The sequence below is a fragment of the Grammomys surdaster genome, unplaced genomic scaffold, assembly GCF_004785775.1.
Source record: "Grammomys surdaster isolate TR1022 unplaced genomic scaffold, NIH_TR_1.0 125925, whole genome shotgun sequence".
In the NCBI taxonomy this organism is placed as follows: Eukaryota; Metazoa; Chordata; class Mammalia; order Rodentia; family Muridae; genus Grammomys; species Grammomys surdaster.
Window position 1 is genome coordinate 103,948 of NW_021620749.1, and position 22,823 is coordinate 126,770.

The window sequence follows — 22,823 nt, forward strand, 5'->3', positions numbered from 1 at the left end:
TCACCACTCAAGGTAGTGGCACGATAAGACTTGAGCTCTCTCTCTCTCTCTCTCCAAACAAAATCAGAGATCTATGCACATCTTGAACCATAGCCTGGGTCTGACAAGCACCTCCCTGGATCTTGAAATAGGACAGGCGTCATCCCCATATTGCAGACCATCAGCCTACTTTAGGGTGACAGCTACAGACTGCTGCGGCTGGCCTTGCAAAGACCTAGTCCTAGCAGTGGGGAAATTCTTGGAATTCTCGCTTTATCTGGGCATCCCACCCACGTGAGCGCACAGATCCCAACCAAGGCGCCTGGCAGTAACCTTTTGGGATCTAAAGCACCAAGCGCGGCACACCGACGAGATCACCACCTTTTCACCACTCAAGGTAGTGGCAGGAGAAGACTTGAGCGCTTACCTGGTGAGGGCCCTCGGGGCCTTTAAGGAGGCGGGGCTGTAAAAGGAGACTCCGCTCCTGCTCCGCCCCCAGGCCCGGCCTCCTGCGGTTCCTGCGGGCCGCGGGCGGGACACCCTAGGCGGCAAGCTGGGAAGAAGAGCCTTGCCCTGCACTTCCCAACCGCGCGTGGGGAGCAGCTTCCTCTGTCCCGCGTTTGGCTCCCAGTCGCACGGTGCTCAATTTGGTGCGCTTACCGGTCCTCGCCGCCCTCCCCGCTGCCTCGGCCTCCCAGGCCCCGGACCCTGTGCCTCTGCGTCCCGGCGGATGTCCTGAGTCGCCACCGGCCGGCTCCGCGCGCCCTGGGGCCGCGGCTGCTCCGGGAAGTCGGGGCGCGCGCGCTGGGTATGCGTCGTCAGCATGGGCTCGTGGCTTGGCGAGGTGCAGTGGCTCTTCCTGGTGTCGCTCTTCGTCGCGGCCCTGGGCACCGTGGGCCTGTACTTGGCGCAGTGGGCGCTGGCCAAGGCGCGACCCCCGCCCCGGCGGCGGGTGGAGCCGGATGAGCTAAGGCGCCGGGAGTCGGACACACTTCTTTCCTGGATACTGACACGGGATAGCTGGGGAAATCAGTGGCAAGCAGCCTGGGTGACCGCCCTGAACTATGAGGCCGAAAAGAGAGGGGTGAGTTCCTAGGAGGGCGTGGTGTTTGAAGGTGAGAGGGGCATCAGAAAGAGCCCTGTTCCTGGGAGACTGCCACCCTGAGCCTACTGAGGCAAGGCATTCTTTGAAGTTAGAACCAGGGAGAGTGAAGCTCCTGAGGTGGGAGTTAACTACGTGACTGTTTCACACAGCAAACATCTTCAGCTCCGTGGGGCTTTCTGTGGGAGAACCATCTAGCCGGTCCCTAGAGGATTCCGGGTGGACACCTACTGCTTTGGAATCCGATAAATGGATAACTTGTGATCCAAATATGCTTTCATTTCGAATCTTGTTCTCTGCCTAAAGCTTCTAAATTCTAAAGGCTTGCATTTCTGAGCACATAGAATAGTGACTGTTTATTGAGATCTTACTGCTTCTAGATATGGCCCTGGGGACTGTAAATGCTTATGTCACTTCCAAATTAGCACGGCATCATCATCATCCATCTGAGGAAACTGAGGCCTGGAAGGTTAAATTAGTCTTTGGTGTCAGAGCCAAGCTGTGCTGACCAAATGTGCTGACCTCACACCTTGGGCTTATTCCCCCGGCTCCGTGCCTCATTCTCCTGTGGTGGTTTCTTTCATTGTTAATTGCTTGCTGACTTATTTTGACTTTTAAGAGATGTTAGTGTAAGGACAAGTTCCTGGCGTCTACAATTTGGAGGCATTCCACAGGGGAATTAGGTTGGTGGGACAGAGCTGGCACCTGTCAGCACTGCAGCTGTCCCTCAGCTTCAGGTACAAAGGCCTCCGTACCTGCTATGCAGCCCAGTGGAGAAGCCTCAGACCACCAGCTTTGAACACAGTGAATACCATAATGTTCAGTCATTGTCCTGCCGAACCTATCCACTTTCAGAATATTCCACTTGGCTCTGAGCCTAGTCTTTCTGCCATGGCCTTGGCACATGTAGCCATAGAGTTTTTTTTTTTTTTTTTTAAAAAAAACACTCAAACAAACAAAAAAGAAAAAACGCTTTAAGTATGAATTAGCACAAATCCAACAGTACAAGAGACTTTGCTCTGGACTCTTGGAAAAAGATTTTTTTGGATGCAAGGCTACAAGCGCAGTTGACATCTGTCTTGATACCTAGAATAGATGCCCAGTCATCAGAGCTGGACTTCTACCCAGGGTCAGTACTCAAGCCATGTGTCCTCATATGTAGGAGTAAACATGATCCCACCATGAAGCTGCTGTCACTGAGCGTCATTTGATCTGGTGTTAGAAGCCTGGACTCAGTACAGAGAACACAGTGTTGCCTGAGCTGATGCCAGTCTTCCTCTCTTTTTCTGTAGGGTGCTAGCAAGTGTGCTGGTTAATGATCTGTTGGAGATACACACTGGTGACCTAGAGTCAGTGCCCTTCCCTTCTGTGAATTTTGGATGTTTTATTTCCTGCCATTTCTTGGTTGACTTCCTAAGATAGGATCACTCTAGACACTCTCCCAGGGCTTCTTGTGCCTGGAGGGTTGTCCAGAAAGAAGAGGAAGCCCCTTCTTAGCACTGGTCTTGGTTGGGCAAGTGAATTCCCATGGAATTAATGGCAAGTGAAGTCCTCTCTCATCTGTCACTCTGGCCTTTGTGGTTAGGGATGACATGGGGTGGGGGTGGGCTGAAAAGACACTGGCTTGTTTGCAGGGTCTTGCCTGTTCTCTGCTCTTTGCCAAATTCAGCCATTTATCACTAGAGCTCCTGTTTGAAAGTGACAGTACCATATTGAGTTTAAGCTCAAAGTAACTTTGCAGGGGCCTTTTGCACAGAAATCGGTGTTGGGTATCCCTTAGCACAGTTTTTGTTCTACTTGACTGACTGGTGTCTGATACCCAATGCTGCTTGATTGTATTCAAATGGAGGGTTTTGCATGTAGGTAGGAACTCAGTGACTTACCTCTCTACCAGTTTCTTGGGACTTGGCTGTTGTTACAGTAATGACACATGGGGAATAGATGGAGGCATTTATACTAGTGAGAGCCTGACCCCAGCAGCTATAATTGCTGGAATTTCTCCCTGCCCTCCCCCCACTTCGAATGCCACTAATCCCTGATTAGGCTGAGGTTCCCAGACTGCTCTAGGCACAGACAGCAACAGCTTAGATGTCCCTTGCCTGACTTTGTCCTAAAATCTCTTTGCCCCAGCCAGGTAATACTAATACTTGGCAGTCAACCAACACTTGGTCTGTCACTGGTAGAATGGAATGGAGACACTAGTAATGCTGGATCAGATCCAGCATCTTCCATGAAAAGGAAACTTCTACCCAGTGGAAACACTAACCTGTCCTATTCTAGATTTTATGCTAGGTTTACATTTGTGTGTGTGTGATGTGTATGCAGGTGCACATGTAATATGTGTACATGTAGAGACCAGAAAACAACCCCATGGACACCATTTACTTTGTATTTTGAGACAGGGTCTCTGATTGGCTTGGAGCTCACTGATTTGGTTAGGCTGGCTGGCCGGCAAGCTCTAAGAATCCACCTGTTTCTGCTTCTACAACCTCCACAGGCTCCACAGTGCTGGAGTTACAAGCATGCTGCTTTTTCACATCTAATTGAATTCCCTAAGTTGTGAGAATCTAACTTAGATCCTCAGCCTTACACAGCAAGCTCTTTCCTCATTAAGCTATCTGAGTTGTTTTAAAATGGAAAGAAACTCAAACTTTTTGCTCAAGCCCTTCTCTCTCTAGAGGTGAGGAGCCGAAGCTTGAGAAAGGAGAGCTCGAGGTCTGGCTTCTTTGTGGTCCCAAATCAGCTACAGCCATGCTTCCTGAGCCTCAAGTGTTTCTTCTGAATAAGGTCCAGTGAAGAGGGCCTGAGTGATGTAGCTGAATCCCTGTGATCCAAGGACTAAGCAGTGACTCAAGGTGGCATCTTTGTGCTCTTATAAGTGTAGCTGTGTGAACTCCAACACAGATTCCAGCCATCACTCCAGAAGTAGTTTATAGGGTGACTAGTTAGGTGGGAAAGAGAGGAACCCATCATTGATCTGGCATCTGGTCAGTAATCTTCCAGTGAGTAGGAATTACAGGACTCATAAGAAATACGCTTGTACGCATCTCTGTCACAGTGCCACATTCACAAGAAGGGCTTGGGTTAGCTGAAGGTTAGAGAACAGGAGATACTTTCTTCCCCTTGGGTGAGAAGCCACTGTACACACCTGTCTCTAGCCATCTGTCAACCAGAGATCTGCTGTACCCAGCAATACCTATAGTTGGTGGTTTTAACATTAAGTCTCATTTCTTCACCAAGTTTGACTTTACAAAAACTATGTTTATTGTTGGGGCCATATTTCTGTAACAGAGAGCCAGAGAACCCAGAAAGTATTGTGTTATCTGAAGATAGCTGCGTGACTGGCCTGCAGTCACCTGAATACTTTAGCTTGTGCTAATAATCAGTTACACTAGTGATGGCCCATACTCCTACACCACCTGAGATTACCCAAGATTGCTGTTTTTAAAGCCCTGGCTTGGGATGCTAGCATGAGGGTAGCAGGTAGCCTCACCTGTGGCTTCCAGACTTCCCGTCTACCCTGCTGCTCTGGAGAACTCATGCAGGTTTCAGAGCCCATGTTCTGCTGCTGTTGTCATGAGTTTTTCTGGTGTTTCCTCCCTGCCCTCAACTGGCAGTGGTCCTAGATTAGGAAGATTCTTAGACCTGCTCATTTCTATAATCCTTCAAATCAGGATTTCCTCATAGGAATGTTCTAAAACAAGTGAGTGAGACTGTTGGGCTCTATAGTCTTTGGAGAATGGGGAGTCAGTGTGAACTTAGAACATGTCTGAATAGCACCGACTTCTCTGAGATATGGAAGCTTTCCTGTAAATAGTGACTAGAAATTGCAGTGTCTTTCCATCATTTAATGACTTTCAAGCTGTGCTTACAAAAACCAATGGCAGAAGCTGTGCACAGAAAGACTGGTAGTTGAGACTCTTGACAGCCACTCAAGTAAAAGCCCTGGATCAGTTTGTTGTCCCATACCCCAGAAGTAAAATGGGTTTGGGGTAACTCTGTGAACTCTACCATCCCCCTCACACCTCAGTCTCCTTTTTTGTAGTTTATACACTAAGGGCTATTCCCAGTATAAGGACCTTCCCACAGGGCATCCCAGAGTTCCTTGCAGTATGTATCTCCTTTCTCATTTAATTTCTTGACTTCTTCCATTCTGTAAGGATGCAACCCCAACCACACATCCAGCAGCCTGCACTTGTTCCCTTCTTGGTCACTTGTGCCTCCATTTCTGCATTGTGAGTTGAGGCAGAACTTGGGTCTCTCCACACAGAGGTGGATTTCATGCCCAGCTCAGAAGTGGCTGGAAGCAAGCCCGGTGCGCGAGTGGGGTAAAAGACAGGCCTGGTAGAAGGAAAAGACAGTGTCATGTACACCATGCCATCTGAATGCAAGCCTCAAACTTGGGAGCCAAGAGGCCCCAAGAAGAACAACAGCCTGCTTAATGTGCACTGTTTTCACATTTTGAAGAACAGAAACACGAAAGGAAGGTGGCCGGTGACTGCGAATCACCAGTGTGAAGCCAAGTGCCAGTGGAGTTGTTCCTTGTACTCAGCCATGCTCTCAACAGGAATTCAGGGAAGAGTGGGTGCCTTATCCACACCAACCAAAATCAGCCAAAACTAACTCCAAACCACTTGTAGTGTCTGAGGAGGGAAAAGAGTTCTTTAATCATGTGAAAGATCTGTAAGAGCCATGGCTGGAGTTTGAGTCCCAACTCTGTACTTACTAGCTGTGTGGTCTTGGACAAGTCTGATTTCTCTGTATTTTTGCCGAAGAGACTGCCACACAGATGTTATGAGCCTGTATGAGACTGTGAACAGAGCCTGGTATATCATGAGTAAGTAAGGTGGGCTGTTCTTTTGAAACTTCTCCTTAGAAAACTGATTTGCTTTTGAATTTGCAGAAAAGTTGGAAAAGTAATTGAGTTTCTACGTGTTCCTCACCCTGCATCTCATAACTATTGCTCAACTGTTAGAGCAGAATTACTGTCGGTACAGGGTTGCTATAACAACTGGAGAAATTCAGATAGAACAATGGGCTCACCTAGGTACAGTGTAACTTTCTTTCTTTCTTTTTCTTTTTTTCTGAGACAGGGTTTCTCTGTGTAGTCCTAGCTGTCCTGGAACTCACTCTGTAGGGTACAGTGTAACTTTTAGCACTCAATGAAATTAACACTCTATAGAACAAGAGGTTAATCTGAGCACAGTGTAGCTACAACTAAAAACAGTGAAATTAACATTGTAATACTACAAGACAGTAACATTATCACCATCCCTTTAATAAGAAAACAAAGCACTTCTCAATCTCAGTAGCTTATTGCACAAGGTCCCTAGTGACCCTTAGTTGGTACTTCTTAGTCTCCCATAATCTGTAATGGTTTCTCATTCTGCCTTATTGTTTATGACCTTGATAGTATGGAGTGTTATTATTATTTTACTGAATATTTGTCTGCTTTATCCTGCTGTTGGTTTGAGACTGTACATACAGAAATAGCAACCCTTGATTGTTCAGTATGAACAGTATGAGTATGAGGAGCTCATGGTATTGGTGTAACTTGCTATTAGGAAAGTGGGTCCTGGCTCCTTTGGTGAGATGCTTTTATACCTTATGTCTTAACATTTGGCTCTAGTTACCTTGTCTTAGGAGATACATTCTTGGATGTTTTTGCTCTCAATTAAGTGTCCTTCCATGTGGCTCACTTACAACAGTTACCTGTGTGGAGTTTCCTTAATGGTGATTTGCTATTTTCTTCTTTATGTTATCAACTGGAACTCTGCTGAGAGAGGCAATGCTCACTCCTCCATGTATATTTAGCTGGTTGTATACATCACTTTGGATTCGTAGTTTCTTTGTTCTTTAAATTATTCAATGGGTTATGATCCTGTACCATTACTATTACTTTGCTGCCAAAATGGCTGCTGTGTGTTTCTCTAGCCAGCTGTGTACCCACACTTGTGCTTCTTTTTTCTTTTTGTTTACATGTATTTTCTTCTCTGGCCCTGGATCCAGCCACTTCTCTGAGCAACTTCAGTTAGGGATGTAGAATTTGGGTATGCATACCACTGCTCAGTTCTGTGTTCTAGACCCTTCCAGCACATCAACATAGGTGTGGCATGAAAATATCTGTGTTTTTCTGTCTATCAGTATTTGACTTCTAAGCCATGAATGCATATCAATTCTCTCCTTTTAAGCTCAACAGCAGGGTTCATCTTAGTCTTTTCTTCTCTGGTGTGTGTGTGTGTGTGTGTGTGTACTTATGTGGACAACTGTCATTCCTTAGGTGCCATCTACCTTGTTTTTTGAGATAGGATCTCTTATTGGCTTGGAACTCATGGCCTGTGAGCCTCTGGTATTCTCCTGTGTCTGCCAGTCCAACCTCCCCTATTGGGATTTCAAGGAAGCACCAGTACATTGGACTGTTTTGTTTGGCCTGTAGGGATGGAATTAAGGTTGTCAGCTTGCACAGCAAGCACTTTTCCAATTGAGACCTCCTCAGCCATTTTCCTCACTTTTAGTTTTCTTGCATGATCAATTAGGGTGGCTAGTACATACTGAAATTAATTTGTCACAGAATTTGAACAGTCCTGTGTCTGAAACAAAGCTTCATGGTATGGAGCTTCCCACTTGTGGCCCTGTGGCTGAGCTTCCACTTGCAGTCAGCCTGTTCTACATTTCCCCGCTGTTGCACAGAGCCATAGTTTTAATCACAGAGACTCTGTATTATGGGCCAGAGTATGAAGGTCACCTACCTAACTTTTCAGTTTTTGTTTGGTGTGTGTGTGTGTGTGTGTGTGTGTGTGTGTGTGTGTGAATGTGAATGTATGTTTTTTCTGGCAGTTCCTACATGATGGGTTTCTCATGTGTGTACAGAGTCTTTTTGTAGTCTGGGCAGATGGCTGTAGACTGGTATTGCTAGCCTTCAGCAAACTATCAGCAATGCAGGAATTGGTTGCAAGCTGTGGGCTCACTTTACTCCTGAGCCCCGAGGCAGGTGGATCAGAAGCAGAAAGGTAGTCTCTCCATCCTTATTTTAACTTATAATTTGTGTCCTTTGTAAGAACATCCCTTGACATTAAAGATCTTTCTGTGGTTTTGTGCAAAAGGCACCTTGGGAAGGAGCTTCACCCTACCTGCCCTGCTATAGCTCCAGGACAGAGTCTGTGTCCGGGTAGAAGGAAGGCAGTCCAGTGTTTCTAGGGTTGCCTTTGGGAGGCTCTGTTCTGCTGGCTTATTTTGTCATCTAGGCACTTTGTAATGGCACCTCTGTGCCACAAAGTTAGCTCACAGTGCAGTGACTTCAGCAAGTTCGTGGAGTCTTTAGCCAGCTGCTCCTCCCAAAACCAGCTCCAGCCCCAGACTCTGCCAGAACAGCCTGCACATGGTGATTTCATCCTCCCCGCCATGTAGATTTTTACCACCTCTCATGATTGAGGAGTAAGGTGGATGCTATTAGCACAGGATGAGTCCTAAATCTAAATGAACTGTGTATTTTATGCTTGATTTTGATCTCTGGGAATTCTTGAAAAATCAGGAGAGAGTTATGTCATGGCTGTTCTGCACTAGGCCTGCCAGAACATCTCTGGTCCCATCACATGCCAGTTCTGTCTTCTGTCTTTGCTCATACCCATGTTGGTAACTAGCTTACTGCCATGGAGTCCTGGCTTACAGGAAGGACACACAAAGGGCAGTAGCTCCCCCGTCAGAAGTTAGACAGGAAAGGCTCTCTGACAGGGAAAGTTAAAGAAGGTTTCAATCTAAGGGCGTCTTGATACACAAGCTGGGACTTACTAGAAAACTTATTTTAAGAGGACAGTCCTTGATTTGCTGTCCAAGCCCATATTGACTTTTATAAAGCATCAATTTTACTGCCTTATGGCATTGGTTTAATATATCTGCCACTTGGAGATTTAAAAATAAAAACAAACAAATAAACAAAAACTCAAAACAGGGTCTCATATAACCTAGGCTGGTATCAAACCCAATATGTAGTCAAGAGTAGCTTTGAACTTCTGATCTTTCTCCCTCCACTTCTTGAGTGCTAGGATTTCAGCACTATGTAGCACCATGCCAATAGAATCTAAAGCCTCATGTATGCTAGTCAGGAATTTGGACAGCTGAGCTATATCTCCAGCCCTCATTTGGAAATTTTAAACTTGAATGGTAACGACCCACTTCTGCTGCCCTAGAAAAAAAGAGGGCTGGTTCAATGAGTAACACTACTTACCATATAAGTATGAGGATCTGAGTTCGAATCCACAGAATGCATGTGAAAGTCAGGTGGGGTAGCGTGTGCCTTTATAACCTTAGAGCTGATATGGCGAGATAAGAGGCATGAAAATTCCTGGAAGTTCATTGGTGGGTAGCCTTGTGCATGGAGACTGTCTCAAACAAGGTTGAACAAAGGTGAGGACTGAGACTCAAGAATTTCTTCTGATCTCCACATTTGGACTGTGACAGGTGTGTGCTTGCATTCACACAAATGTTTACACACATACCCACACATCCACACCCACCCCCCCACCCCATCCCACCCCCACACACATACACACCACGTAAATAAAACAAGAAAGACACAGAGTTCACTGGAGAATGCATGGAGTTATTGAACCCTGTGGCGGCTGGGGAACTAGGCAGCTTTGGAGGGCTGTGAGGTAAAGACTCGAGACACAGCCACTAGCCAGGTTCCTTTCCAGTCAGTAGCCTTCTGTGTCATTTCACATCCCAGAGAGATGCCAGGCTCTGGGTTTCTGAAAGAGGAGGAGACGGCACCTCAAGTGCCAGTGCCTCTACAGCCTCATAAAGCAGGAGAGGTGATTCTCTTCTTCCAGAGAAGAGCACTTCCTTAGTAAGGAGGAGACAGCTGAGAGGGCAAGGTGCACCCACAGCCTGCTCTGTGCACCTTTCTCCATTCTGAACCTTAGGGCTCAGCACGATGCTTCTTTGCTTCATCTTTGAGTCAGTGGCCATCTCCATCATTCCCTCCTTGCCAAGTGCTGAGCAAGATCCAACATTGTCTGGTCATCCCCCAGCCCCACCCTCGCCCCATGTGTGTGTATGTGTGTGTGTGTGTGTGTGTGCATAAACCTTCTGATATTTAACCGTTGCTGGGATGTTTTGTTATGGGTTTTTTTATTGTAATTTTGTAGCAAGTGTGTATTTAAAAAATAAATAAAATCCAGACTACACTTATGCATTCCTCTTCATACAGCCTCTCTCTTACAGGGTCCACTGCGTCTCTCTTTCCAGAAGGACCCACAGCCACAGTCTTTGCAGCTGACAGTTGGGGAGGTATCCAGTGTGGTCAAGTCAACCCAGGAGAAGGTGAGCTGGGTGTTTGAACTGTGCCGTCTTTCCCTGTGTACTTAGTGAATGCCAAGCTGGAGCTAAGTAAGTGCTTCATGCTTCAGCGTCACTGAAAGTATAGAACCATTATTCTTGGGAGAAATTGATTATTATTGGATAAATGGACTAAAAAAGTCTACGCTGCACATAAGAGAATATCATTAAGCCTTGAGATGGACAGAAACACCAGCATATGTGTGCATACCATCAGTGAGCCTAGAAAACATGTTACTGGGGGCTGGGATGTAGCTCAATTGGGAACATGCTTGCCTCTTGCTTTAAACATGAGTTTGATCCCTAGCATATAAATTAGGTATTGTGGTATGTACCTGTTATCCTAATACTCAGAAGGTAGGGGCAGGAAGACCAGAAGTTCAAGGTCATCTTCAGGTACATAGTGAGTTTAAGGCCAAACTGGGGTACATGAGGCCTTGTATCAAAAAACAACAGATATCATGCAGCCAGCCCTGTGTTATGTTACTCTCTTTATATGACATTCCCAGAACAGATAAACCATCTAGAAGAACCAGGCTAGAGACGGCAGGACTTGGGTGGGAAAGGGCCTGTAGGGACTGGTGTGGTTACCTACAGGCAGAGGCCACATAGCTACCAATGTGTTGAAAGCATTTGAGTGCTCAGTCTAAAAGGCTGAATTCTATGGCCTTTCAGTAAAGCTGATGTGTGTACGTATGTGAAACCATCCGTGTGAGGCCAAGCTTCTGAGCCAGTGAGGTGTGTTATAGAATTAGTCCGATTGCTTTGAGTTTATAAGTGAGGTGCACATATGAGACTGACCAGAAAATCTACAGAAATCTCAAGACTGAGTCCAAGAAATACCAAAACTCAAATAATTTCTTGATTTAATATCAAGATTAATTTCAGCCTGCTGTATTTACTTACCATCTTTTACTCACTGCCTTTATTGCTAATGATTGTTAACAATACTATGCATTTTGTATCTGTGGGCCTAAATCTTCCTCTGTATTAAAAATGGATTATTTGATTTGTCACCATCATTATATTTGAAAATTGTGTTTGCAGCTTGGATGTTAATACATCTCTTGTTTTCTAGCACCTTCATGGCACTACACAGCAGATTTTAACCTCAGTCCTATGAGGTTAAATGGTCTCTTCAAATTTACAGGCAGAAGGAATACACAACACATATACATACATTCAGGCGAATATAACAACATGTATAAAATGAAATTGAAATATAGTTTTAATAAAAAAGGCTTATTTGCCTAATTTTCAGTTATCTTCGAAACTGAAAAACCCTCCCCACATGTCTAGTGGGATGTCCACCGTGGTTCCTATGGATGTCAGAGGGGTGAGTTTTACTATAAGAGGAAAAGGGACCCCATCAGTGCCATTCATTACAATTCTTAAAAATGTACTTTTATATACATAAAAAGAAAGAATATAAATTTGGGCTAGAGAGATGGCTTAGTAGTTGAGAGTGCTTGCTGCTTTGGCAGAGGATTAAAGTTTGTTTTCTAGCATCCATGGTGAGTAGATCACAGCCACCGTAACTCTAGTTCCAGGGTATCTGACACGTTCTTCTGGACTCCAAGGGTATCTGCAAACATTTATATATATATATATGCATCTCCTACCTGCCTGCCACTCTTGGTCCTCTCTGTTCCCCTAACTGTTTAGCTTATGCTTGTATGTCATATTATGCATACATGATCTCGTGTATCTGTATAAAATCTAGGAAACACAAATGAGAGAAACTGGTGGTATTTGTCTTCCTGAGTCTGGCTTAATGAGATTCTCTCCATTTGTAACCATTTCCCCATAAATGGTGTAACTTCCTTCTTGTAAATGGCTGAAAGGAGTTCCATGCTATCTAAACCATTTTTTCTTTATGCATTCCTCTGTTGTTGGACATCTAAGCTGGTTTTATAACTTAGCTATAGTGAATACTGCTGTAGAAACATCTGTGTGCAAATGTCTCTGTGAAGAGAATATATATTTTTAGGCTGTGACATAGACAGTAGTCTTGTTCTCTGTCCTAACTTCCTTCCCACAGTGGTGACCATCCTGAAGTTAAGCTAGTTCCTTCCTTCCCATCCTTCTGTGTATTCCTCACCCCTGCATGTGAAAGATCTGTACCCATCTCACTTTCAAGTTAAAAGTATAAGGAGTGTTTAGCAGACAGCTTGGAGGGGATCCCAGGTATGCCCAGGGTCCTCACCCTACACATCTGGTATTCTCTTTACAGCGAGGATTACTTGTATTAACAAGTAGTTAACATTGTATTAACAAACTAGTTATAGCTTTGTTTCCTTTGCTGTCACTGCTCGGGATCTGGATAAACCAGGCTTGTGTGTCCCTCTTGCTTGGCCGTCATTAGGGCCAAGGGCTTGTAGAATCAGACATATTTATTCCTCTTCCTCGCCTGGATTAATAGTTTACTTTCTTTTCTCACAGGCATAAATAACACATGCTTCAGGGGCCTGACTATTCTCCTAACTTCCCAGGTGCACAATCAAGTGTGCCAGGCTAGGGTGGTCTAGGTGGGTCCAAGATATTGTTTAAAACTGACCAGATTAATTACTGTGGTTCTATGACATCAGCCCAAGGGAGGCCCTTACTCCCCAACCCTTGCTGGTACAGAAGTCATATGCCCATGGTATCCCCTTAGAGATTCCAAAGAACTCTCTTGGAAGATACTAGAGGGGCAGAAGGAACTGAAGCCTGTGGCAGGCATTGGAATATTGAAGTTGGCACAGCACATGCAACTGGTAAAGGACTGGAAGTAGGTGGCCCTGTGGCCAGTTTTACAGGGTAGAAACTGAGGCATAGAGAGTAGAGGGCCCAACCTTCCTGGCACCTTCTTGGGAACGTGCCTGAGACAAAAGCCAGCATTGACTCTGTCAGTTGCAGATAAGGACTGTACTTCTTGGAAGCCGAGCAGCTTGTGTTTGTTGTTTTCTTAAACTGCCAAGTCTGAGGGGCAGTGGGTTAGTGAAGCTGCTCTGGCAGCTGAGGAGAGACAGAGATGCAACATTACAGCAGTTCAGCATTAAATGTCTTCATGTTGCCAAAAAAGCAGCCTCAGAGAGTGAGTGGGTGAAGTACATTCCTATTAGACCATCCACAAGATGAATTAGCAACCAAAGCCTTTAGGTTAATAGTGGTTGCACATCCTGCTCAGAATCGTGCCATTCACCATAGACAGAAGGGAAAAGCAGCTCAAACAGTGCAAATACATCAGTATGGACATAGACTATTACTGGGCCTCATAAAGAAAGGAATACTGACATATCCTTCCAAGTGTATGAGGACCTTTTACTACATCCAGATATAAAAGAACAAACACTGTAAGAGGTATTTAGGTGAGGTTCTAAGATGCAGTCCATAGAGTCAAGTGCACAGGCAGAGTAGGATAGGGGCTGGGCACAGAGTTAGTCTGTTTGTGGGGACAGCCTTTCTGTTTGGGAAATGGAAAGTTCTGGAGTTGGGTGGTGGCACGATTGAACTACCTGCCAAGGAATAAAGGCAAGGATGAGTTTTGTCCATTATGAAAGCCAATAGAGAAATTCATAAACTTTTCAAAGGCTTCGTTTCATCCACTCAGCTTTATTTGAAATGTCATTGCCCTTCCTGTGGCTGCACTGTGGTTTCTTCCTCATCATGCCCCTAGTTTGGTTGTTGTGGGAGCCTCACATTTATAGACAGGGACATGCGTGCCATCGTGTGCTACTGCTCGCAGTTCCAGAGTTCAGACACAGTTTGAAGTGGTGCATTCTGTCTCAAATGTAGAAATTACATTGTTCCAAAATTAGAAACTTGGAAAACATGGAGAGGATTTACAAATGCAGGTAATATCCTGTGCAGTCTGAGCTTCCCTGAGGTTACCCTGTTTGGCCTTCAGGTCTGTTGCTTTGCTTCCTCCCACCACATACTTATGTTTCCCTTGTATTTTTAAAATTGTCTAACCACCTTATCAGTGGGTGCACAGGGCTTGCTGGAGGCGATCTGCCTGTTAGGCAAAAGCCCAGAATAATATCTGGGCAGGAGAAGGGGTCTGAGGACAGACAAGGTGTCATGCTCCCTTGCTTCTTCACACAAGGCTTCCTGTCTGGACGTGTAGCTGGTAACAGCACCCAGACTTCTTGGGTATACAGGTGGTATGAGTTAAGTATACACAGGGCTGCTTAGCCCACGGCAACCAGTAACTATCTTTACCTTGCCCCGGCATCATTTCACTTTGTTTATTGCTTTCTTATTCTTAAAAGTGGAAGTACTTGGGAAAGATTTAGAAGCATGTTCATTTTTTTTTTTTAACTTGGGTGAGTGTTTTTCCTACATGTGTGTTTGTGTAGTGTCTATGGAGGCAAGAAGAGGGTGTCAGATTCCCTGGGACTGTAGTTACACATAATCGTGACCTGTCATGTAGGTGCTGGGAATTGAACCTGGGTTCTCACAAAAGCAGCCAGTGTTCTTAGTCACTGAGCCATCCCTCTAGCTCCTGAGTTGAAGCATTTTTAAGAGTTTTGATTGGCTTACCAGGAAGGCAACCTTAGAAAGGGAGTGATGGCAATGTGTTCATTTTTACAGTTACAGGAAATACTGTTTGCTGGGAAGTTGAAAAGTACACAAACCAAGATGAAATTGTCCCTCCTCTGTTTATGACCATCTCCTCTCCTGCAATGGGTCTATTCACAGTAGCTCGTAACCTGCCCAAGACAATTTGGAAGGTGTTTACATCACACACACACACACACACACACATACACACACACACACACACACGCTGTAACTTCCTTTTTCATAATTCTTGGCTTTTTCATTTTCTTGGCCAAATGAAGAAATTATGTGTCCAGGTGCTGTTCTCTGAGGTCAGATGGGCTGACCAGGCAGGTAAACAGACCTTTGCTCTTGATTCCCAAAATGATTGCCCTCCATTGGTTATTGGAGATGGGTGTAGGAAGGGTGAGACTTTGTCTTAGCTGTCCCTAACGTATGCTGTCCTGTAGAAGTGGTGTGTGTGTATGTGTGTGTGCGTGTGTGTGTGTGTGTGTGTGTGTATGTATGTGTATGTGTATGTGTATGTGTATGTGTATGTGTGTGTGTGTGATCTTCCTGACATTCTGGGAGGGCAAAACCCCTTATATTCTTGGTTTCTGTATGTGGCCTTTTCATTTTTTGGACAGATGCCTTAGCCAGCCACAACACACCCATTTTTAGAAAGCACTGGAGCCAAAAAAATAAGCTTTTCTCATAGCATGTCCCAGTTGGGACATAACGTAACTTCCGCATTAGATAAAGACCAGAGGCATGGATATCTCTTTCTAATATTGTTCTGGAATTAGTTGTAGCTTTGCTGTGTTCTACTTGACCATTTCCCATGGGGTGCAAATTTCCAGTGAATTCTTTGTCACTTTCCCTACATAGTCTCTCTGCTATGCAGAATTCTTGAGAACTTGAAAACCAAAGTCCATGGTGTGGAGAAATGAAAACTTTTAATTCCAAGAGTGTTTAGAAGCCCTCCCTGCCAGTTTCCCCCATGACCTCAGGTTTTGTTCTTATCTTTCTAATTTGGCCTTCGCCAAGGCTACATATCTTGTGCTAAGAAAGGAACAGGTTCTCCCAAGCCCAACATGTTCCATTGCATAAGTCTTCTCCCAGCTGAGTAAGAGTGAGGACTGGCTGCTTGGCTTGTGAGCTTATACAAAGGGCTCTAAGCTTGGACTTTGTCCTGTAACCTTTTAAGATCTCTGTGTATCACAGTTTTCTTTGCAAACACGGGTTTAACACCAGTCCCTCTCCACAGCCCATAGTGAGATCTCTTAAGGCTTGAACAGAAAGTACCAAGGACAGGGTCAATATTGAGGACCTGCCCACCCCTCACTGAGTCTGGAGCAGTCTGGTTCACACAAGGCACTTTTGGGCATTGTATTTCTTAGTGAGTATCTTCATACAGAGTATCTTCCCATTCAGTTCAATTCTGACCCTCACTAGCCGTTAGTGTAACTAGCTTGGTTCCAGGCTGAGGCCTATAAGCCTGGCCCCACTCCATACCCCACTTTTGACTAGCAGGGGACAAATTGGGGCTTTGTAGGATCCTTTAGTTTAACAGCTTGGAATGGCTCGTAGAACCCAGGAAAACAGTTTGTATTATTTCCAGTTTATGAAGTTATAAATAAAAGATGTGTACATAATGTATATGGGTATGCGTAGACCCCAGGCCCCTCCCTTCTTCACCTGAACTTGGATGACGGCTTCAGCAGTCTGAATGACTGATTATTGTTCAGTTTCTTGTTAACCTGGACCTTTTGGCTTTTTAGAACTTAGTCTTTCTGACCAATCCTACCTGGAAGCTGTCTAGGGACTCCCAGCAACTACCTGTCTCATTAGTTCACAAGAGACACTTGCTTATCACCAACAGCAACCTGAAGAGTGGTGGCATTTTCCTGTGGTAATTTCCCTCAAGGGGCATCCTGTTAGATGGATAGATGAAACTTCCTCCAGGCATAAGCCTGGCCCAGCTGTCAGGTACTGATCATAGCAAGGCCTGCTGTAAATGATCCATGGGCCTGGGCTCTGCTCTCCTGAGGTCTTTCTGCCTCCTTGGTTAATCTCAGCATGCACCAACTGGTGATTTCTCCTAGACCTAATTACATACTTAATTACAACTAGTTCCTAACTATATTCTCTTTCCTCACATCCTGGGAGAAGTCTATTCTAGAATGTTCCACCCAAGAGGCATAAGGTTCTATTTCCATGCAAGAGTAGCCTGGAGTCAGTTCATCTTCCACAGTGTACAATGTGGCCCTTCTTTGTCTCTCAGCTGGATCAGAGGCTTCCCTATCTGGTGTTTTGACAATTTAGGTACAAAACCCAACGACAAAAGCAGCCCTACCATGCCATGGGCACCCACTCAGTCATATCCCTTTGACAGATGGGATGGGTGTTGTGTTAAATGCAATGCAACTCTTGGCAGAAGAGGATACATTTTAAGGAGACATTGGTGTCCTTCTTATCCACTTTTGGCCTAGTGAAACAGTGAAGGCCAAAGAGTTAAAACTCCACCAGGAATCCTGTGCTCAGGAAAAAGAAAGGCTGAAGCTTGGTGCCAGTCAAAGGAGGAGCTTGTCTCCCAGGAAGAGATTTCACACAGTGCTGACAGCTTCTCAGACTTTCTGACAGGAAAGATTGAAGTTAAGACAGTGATGGATGAGTGATGGATGGGCAGTCTTGACTAGCTGCTTAGCTATAGCACTCTTTGCCCACTCTTTAAACATCAACCTCATGTCAGGACCCTGCAGATAGACTTGGGATCAAGACCCTTTATTGGTTCCTCTTTCCAGAATAACCACGGTGTCATCGTTGTCTTCTTCTCCTTCTCCTTCTCCTTCTCTTCCTCCTCCTCCTCCTTCTCTTCCTCCTCCTCCTCTTCCTTCTTTTTCCTCCTCTTCCTCCTCCCCCTCCTCCTCCTTCTAATTAATTTATTTATTTACTTTACATCTCAATCGAAGTTTCCCCTCCTTCCTTTCCTCCCAGTTCAACCCTCTCCTCCCCCTTCCCCCCTCTCTCCTCCCTTTCTTTTCAGGGAAAGGGAGGCCTCTCATGTGTATCACCTGTCTTGGCATATCAAGTTGCAGTGGGAATAGGTGTGTCTTCTCCTATTGAGGCAGGATAAGGCAGCCCAATTAGTGGAAAGGAAACAGGCAGCATAGTCACAGACATGTGCCGTCAGGGGACCCACAGGAAGACCAAGCTGCATGTCTGTTATATATGTGTAGGGAGCTTAGGTCTGTCCTATGTATACTTTCTGGTTGATAGTTGAGTTTCTGTGAGCCCCTATGGGACCAAGTTAATTGATTCTGTATGTTTTCTTGTGGTGTCTTTGACCTCTCTGGCTCCTTCAACCCTTCCTATCTTCCACCAAGATTCCCTGAGTTTTGTCTACTCATTTGGTTGTGAGTTACTGCATCTGTTTCTATCAGTTGCTGAGTGAAGCCTCCCAGATGACAGTTATGCAAGGCTCCTGTCTGCAATTATAGCAGAATATCATCAATAGTGCCAGGGGTGGGCTCTCTCTTATGGCATGGGTCTCAAGTTGAACCAGTCTGTTGTTGGCCATTCTCTCTATTTCTGCTCCATCTTTATCCCTGCACATCTTATAGGCAGGACATATTGTGGTTTGAAGGTTTTGTGGCTGGGTTGGTGTCCCCATCCCTCCATTGGAAATCCTGCCTGGTTATAGGAGGTGACCATTTCAGGTTCCATATCCCCCACTGCTAGGAGTCTTAGCAGAGTCACCTTCATAGATCCCTGGGAGTTTCCATTCTAGCTTGTCCTAGAGATGCCCCCTCCCACCAATTCCAGTCCTCCCCAGACTTGTACACAATTCTTTACAGACCTTGAAAGAACAATATTCAACTTTACATGGATAAACAAAACCCTGGGATAGCTAAAACAATTCTGTAAACAAAAGAACTAGAAGTATCATCATCCTTGATTTCAAACTGTACTACAGAGCAATAGTAATAAAAACCACATGGCATTGGCATAAAAACAGACAGATTGATCAATGGAATCACATCAAAGACGTAAATCTACACACCTATAGACACTTGACTTTTAACAAAGAAGCCAAAACTATAAAATGGAAAAAAGAAAGCATTTTCAACAAGCGTTGCTGGTCTAGCCAAATGCCTGCATGCAGAAGAATGCAAATAGATCCATATCTATCACCTTACACAAAACTCAAGTCTAAGAGGATCAAAGACCTCAACATGAAACTGGATACACTACATATGATAGAAGAGAAAGTAGGGAATAGCCTTGAACACATTGGCACAGGAGACAACTTCCTGAACAAAACAACAACAACTTAGGCACTAAGATCAACATTTAATAAATGGGACTCCATCAAACTGAAAAGCTTCTGTAAGGCAAAGAACACCATCAATAGGACAAAACGGCAACCAACAGAATGAGAAAAGATCTTCACTAATCCTACATGGGAAAGAGGGCTGATATCCAATATATATATAAAGAACTCAAGAAATTAGACATCAACAAATCAAATAAGCCAATTAAAAATAGGGCACAGAGCTAAACAGAATTCTCAACAGAGGAATCTCTAATGGCTAGGAAGCACATAAAGAAATGTTCAACATCCTTAGTCATCAGGGAAATGCAAATCAAAACAATTTTCAGATTCCATCTTACAGCTGTCAGAATGGCAAAGATCAAAAACTCAAGTGACAGCACATGCTGGTAAGGATGTGGAGCAAGGGGAACACTCCTTCATTGCTAGTGAGAGTGCAAATTTGTACAACCACTTTGGAAATCAGTTTGGCAGTTTCTTAGAAAATTAGGAATTGAACTACCTCAAGACCCAGCTATACTACTCCTGGGCATATACTCAAAAGATGCTTCACCATACCACAGAGACACTTGCTCAACTTTACCTATAGACATAGCTTTATTTGTTATAGCCAGAAACTATAAACAACCTAGATGTCCCTCAACTGAAGAAAGGATAAAGAAAATGTGGTATATTTACACAATGGAGTATTACTCAGCTATTAAAAACAAAGGCATCATGAAGTTTGCAGGCAAATGGATGGAACTAGAAAAGATCATCCTGAGTGAGAGAACCCAGACCCAGAAAGACAAACAAGGTATGTACTCACTTATAAGTAGATATTAGCCATAAAGCACAGGATAACCATGCTACAACCCACTGACTCAAAGAAGTTAAGTAACAAGGAGGGCCCAAGGGAAGCTGCTTGAATCTCACTGAGAAGGAGAAATAAAGTAGACTTCAGGGATAGAGGAAGGGGGGGAACAGGGTGAGAGACAGGGTGGAGAGGGAACAGGAAAGTTCAAGTCACAGTGTATACTTCTTTCTCTGCTTTTTATAAGTATTTGTCACTTCAATAGGTGTACTGCAGCATGTAGCTGAGCTAGTGTGTTAGGTTTGCTTGTACCCTGAGAACTCTGCTGTAACAAATATTTGGAAAACTTACCAGTACTAGCAGTGGTCACACAGAGAACCAACCTCAAAGACTGCAAATGATGTCACCTTTCTAGATGAATGGTCCAGTGCCCTGTGATAGGCATTTTTGACTCAAGCCAAGGTTCCTAATGATATAAGGACCAACTTAAGGTAAAGTTTTAAATAAAAGTTTGTGCCTGCTCAGTATGCAGGAAAAGCCCAGTCAGGCTCCTGGGGTTTGGGGTTAGTGGGTGCTTGCTCCTTACTCTAGGCCACAGAGTCTATGTTTATTAACTGCAAATCCTTCCCCAGTAGGTCTGAGCATAGAAAACAGGGGCAGGATTCCATAACATCCCACAATAGTCATACCTTTGATGGCCTTGGGTGTGATGGGCTGAGGCTGTGTTTCTTTTCATTTGTGCTCACAATACTCCTCTGTTAGAAGACAGACAGAGCCATTGGATGGAGGGGAACCTGAGATAATCTACCAAGCAGTGACTCTGGCCACTATGCACAAGATTCTCTGTGGCTCTTGCACCTGTCCACATCTATCATAGAAGAGATGAGAAAGGGAGATATGACAAAGAATGAGGCATCCCATGAGACTGTGAAACCATAGCAACAGTACAGACAGTGGGAAGGCCACAGCCACTCAGGGTGTACAGCCAGTGGTGTGCACTTATTTCTACCTGCATGGTTATTGTCCTTTGTATGCTGACATTGTGGTGAATTCAGCAAATTCATCTTTATTTCTCCTAGCAGAAATCTCCATTGATCTTTTTGTTTGCTTTATGTGACTTGAAATTTCAGTCATGCCATTAGCCTGATATGTATGCTAAAATGCTAATAGGTTGTGCAATTGTTTTGAGGTAGGATCCTTCCCATGGCAGGTGGAAGCTCCTCCTGGGAGGGTCCACCCCTGAATGCCACTGTAGACGCTTCCCCGAGAGAACCTGCTTGTTGGGTATTGGTTGGCACATGAGGAAATGATCCTTGCTGGGGCTTGTAGATCAGTAAGATTTTAGAATACAGAACATCATGGGTAGATGACTAGGCCTTCAATAGGAGGTACCAAGTGCTAGCAAGGAAAAGATCCAGTTTCTTCCAGTCTTCCTTTTAAAGGAAACATCTTTTCCATGTTTTCACATGCAGAGTCCTTGAGGGAGAAAGCTTATATGCAGAAGTTTCTGTGTGAAACCATATTACATAGTCACAATTCCCCTTGTAGTATAGTATTGTGGGGGGGGGACTCCTTTTTGGCTTCATAATATCTTGATTTGAGCAGAGAACATTGCTGGAATGAGAGTTAGAATCTAGAATAGAGAATCAGTGTGGTTCAGGCATGTCCTATCTACCCATCATGCCTTGGAGCTGTTTGCTATCTTGTTTCCAGAAGTTTTCATTTTAGCTCCCTGGGAGAGTTCCTTCTGAAATAAGCCTTCAAGTCTATTCCTGTGACTTGTGAGCAAATAGGATGCATGGGTTACATTCTCATTGCTGTGACAAAATACCTGGTAAAAGACGCTTAAGAGAGGAAGGGTTTATTCTAGTTTGTAGCCTGAGAGGGTATAGTTCTGTCTATTGGAGAAGACATCCGACAGGGGCATAAGGCAGTTGGTCACATTGAACCTGCTCCCAGGAACTCCACAGAGATGAGTGCTGGTACTCAGATAGCTTTCTCTCTTTTTAGCCCAGGACCCCAGCCTATGAGATGGCACTGACAACATTCAGGGTGTCTTCCCTTAACCCAGTTTAGCCACTCCCTCACAGACATGCCCAGTGGCTTTTCTCCAAAGCCATTTTAGGTTCTATCAAGTTGACAGTTAGTGTAGACCATCATATAGGGTGAATGCTGTAACTGTGATAGTACTTAACTCTGGCTGGTTTTACTTTTTAAACTGAAGACCCCCTGTTTCAGAGTAGATATTGGGTTTGATATCCTCCTCATATCTTTAAGAATGTTTATAGAAGTGAGAATAGACTTCAGAGTTATAATGGGTCAAAATCCTGTAGAGAAAAATTTAATGAGAGAGAGAGAGAGAGAGAGAGAGAGAGAGAGAGAGAGAGAGAGAGACAGACTGACTCATGCCCCTCCCTTTGGCTTCATGTATGAAAACAATGTGTTCCAAATAACTGATTTCCTAAGGAATCTCATGCTGAGGAAAGAAAAGGATAAATTCTGATGCCAGCTAGAGGAGGAACTTGCCACTTGAAAAGGATTCCACACTATCTGTCAGACTACATTGTAGGAGAAATGGGAGCAAGACATTATAGGGCACTGATGGGTGGGATCCTACCTTCAACAGGACTGCTTAGTTGTACATGCCTCTTGCCCTCCATTTGAACCTAATTCTCATTTCATCCCCCACTGCGAGGGACAAGGCAGACTTGAGGGGTAACTGAACCTCTTTCTTATTTTCCTCTTCCCAACATGGC

The 22,823-nt window shown here is 44.6% G+C and overlaps 1 protein-coding gene across 1 annotated transcript in view; it reads left to right on the forward strand.

Moving 5' to 3' along the window:
• Positions 1-793: 793 nt before the first annotated feature.
• Positions 794-22,823, forward strand: part of C2cd2 (C2 calcium dependent domain containing 2) — a 64,969-nt gene continuing 42,939 nt past the window's right edge. The window contains exons 1-2 of the mRNA XM_028752544.1: positions 794-1,063; positions 10,304-10,402. Coding sequence (XP_028608377.1) covers positions 803-1,063; positions 10,304-10,402 — 360 coding nt within the window. The 5' untranslated portion in view covers positions 794-802. The remainder of the gene's footprint in view (positions 1,064-10,303; positions 10,403-22,823) is intronic.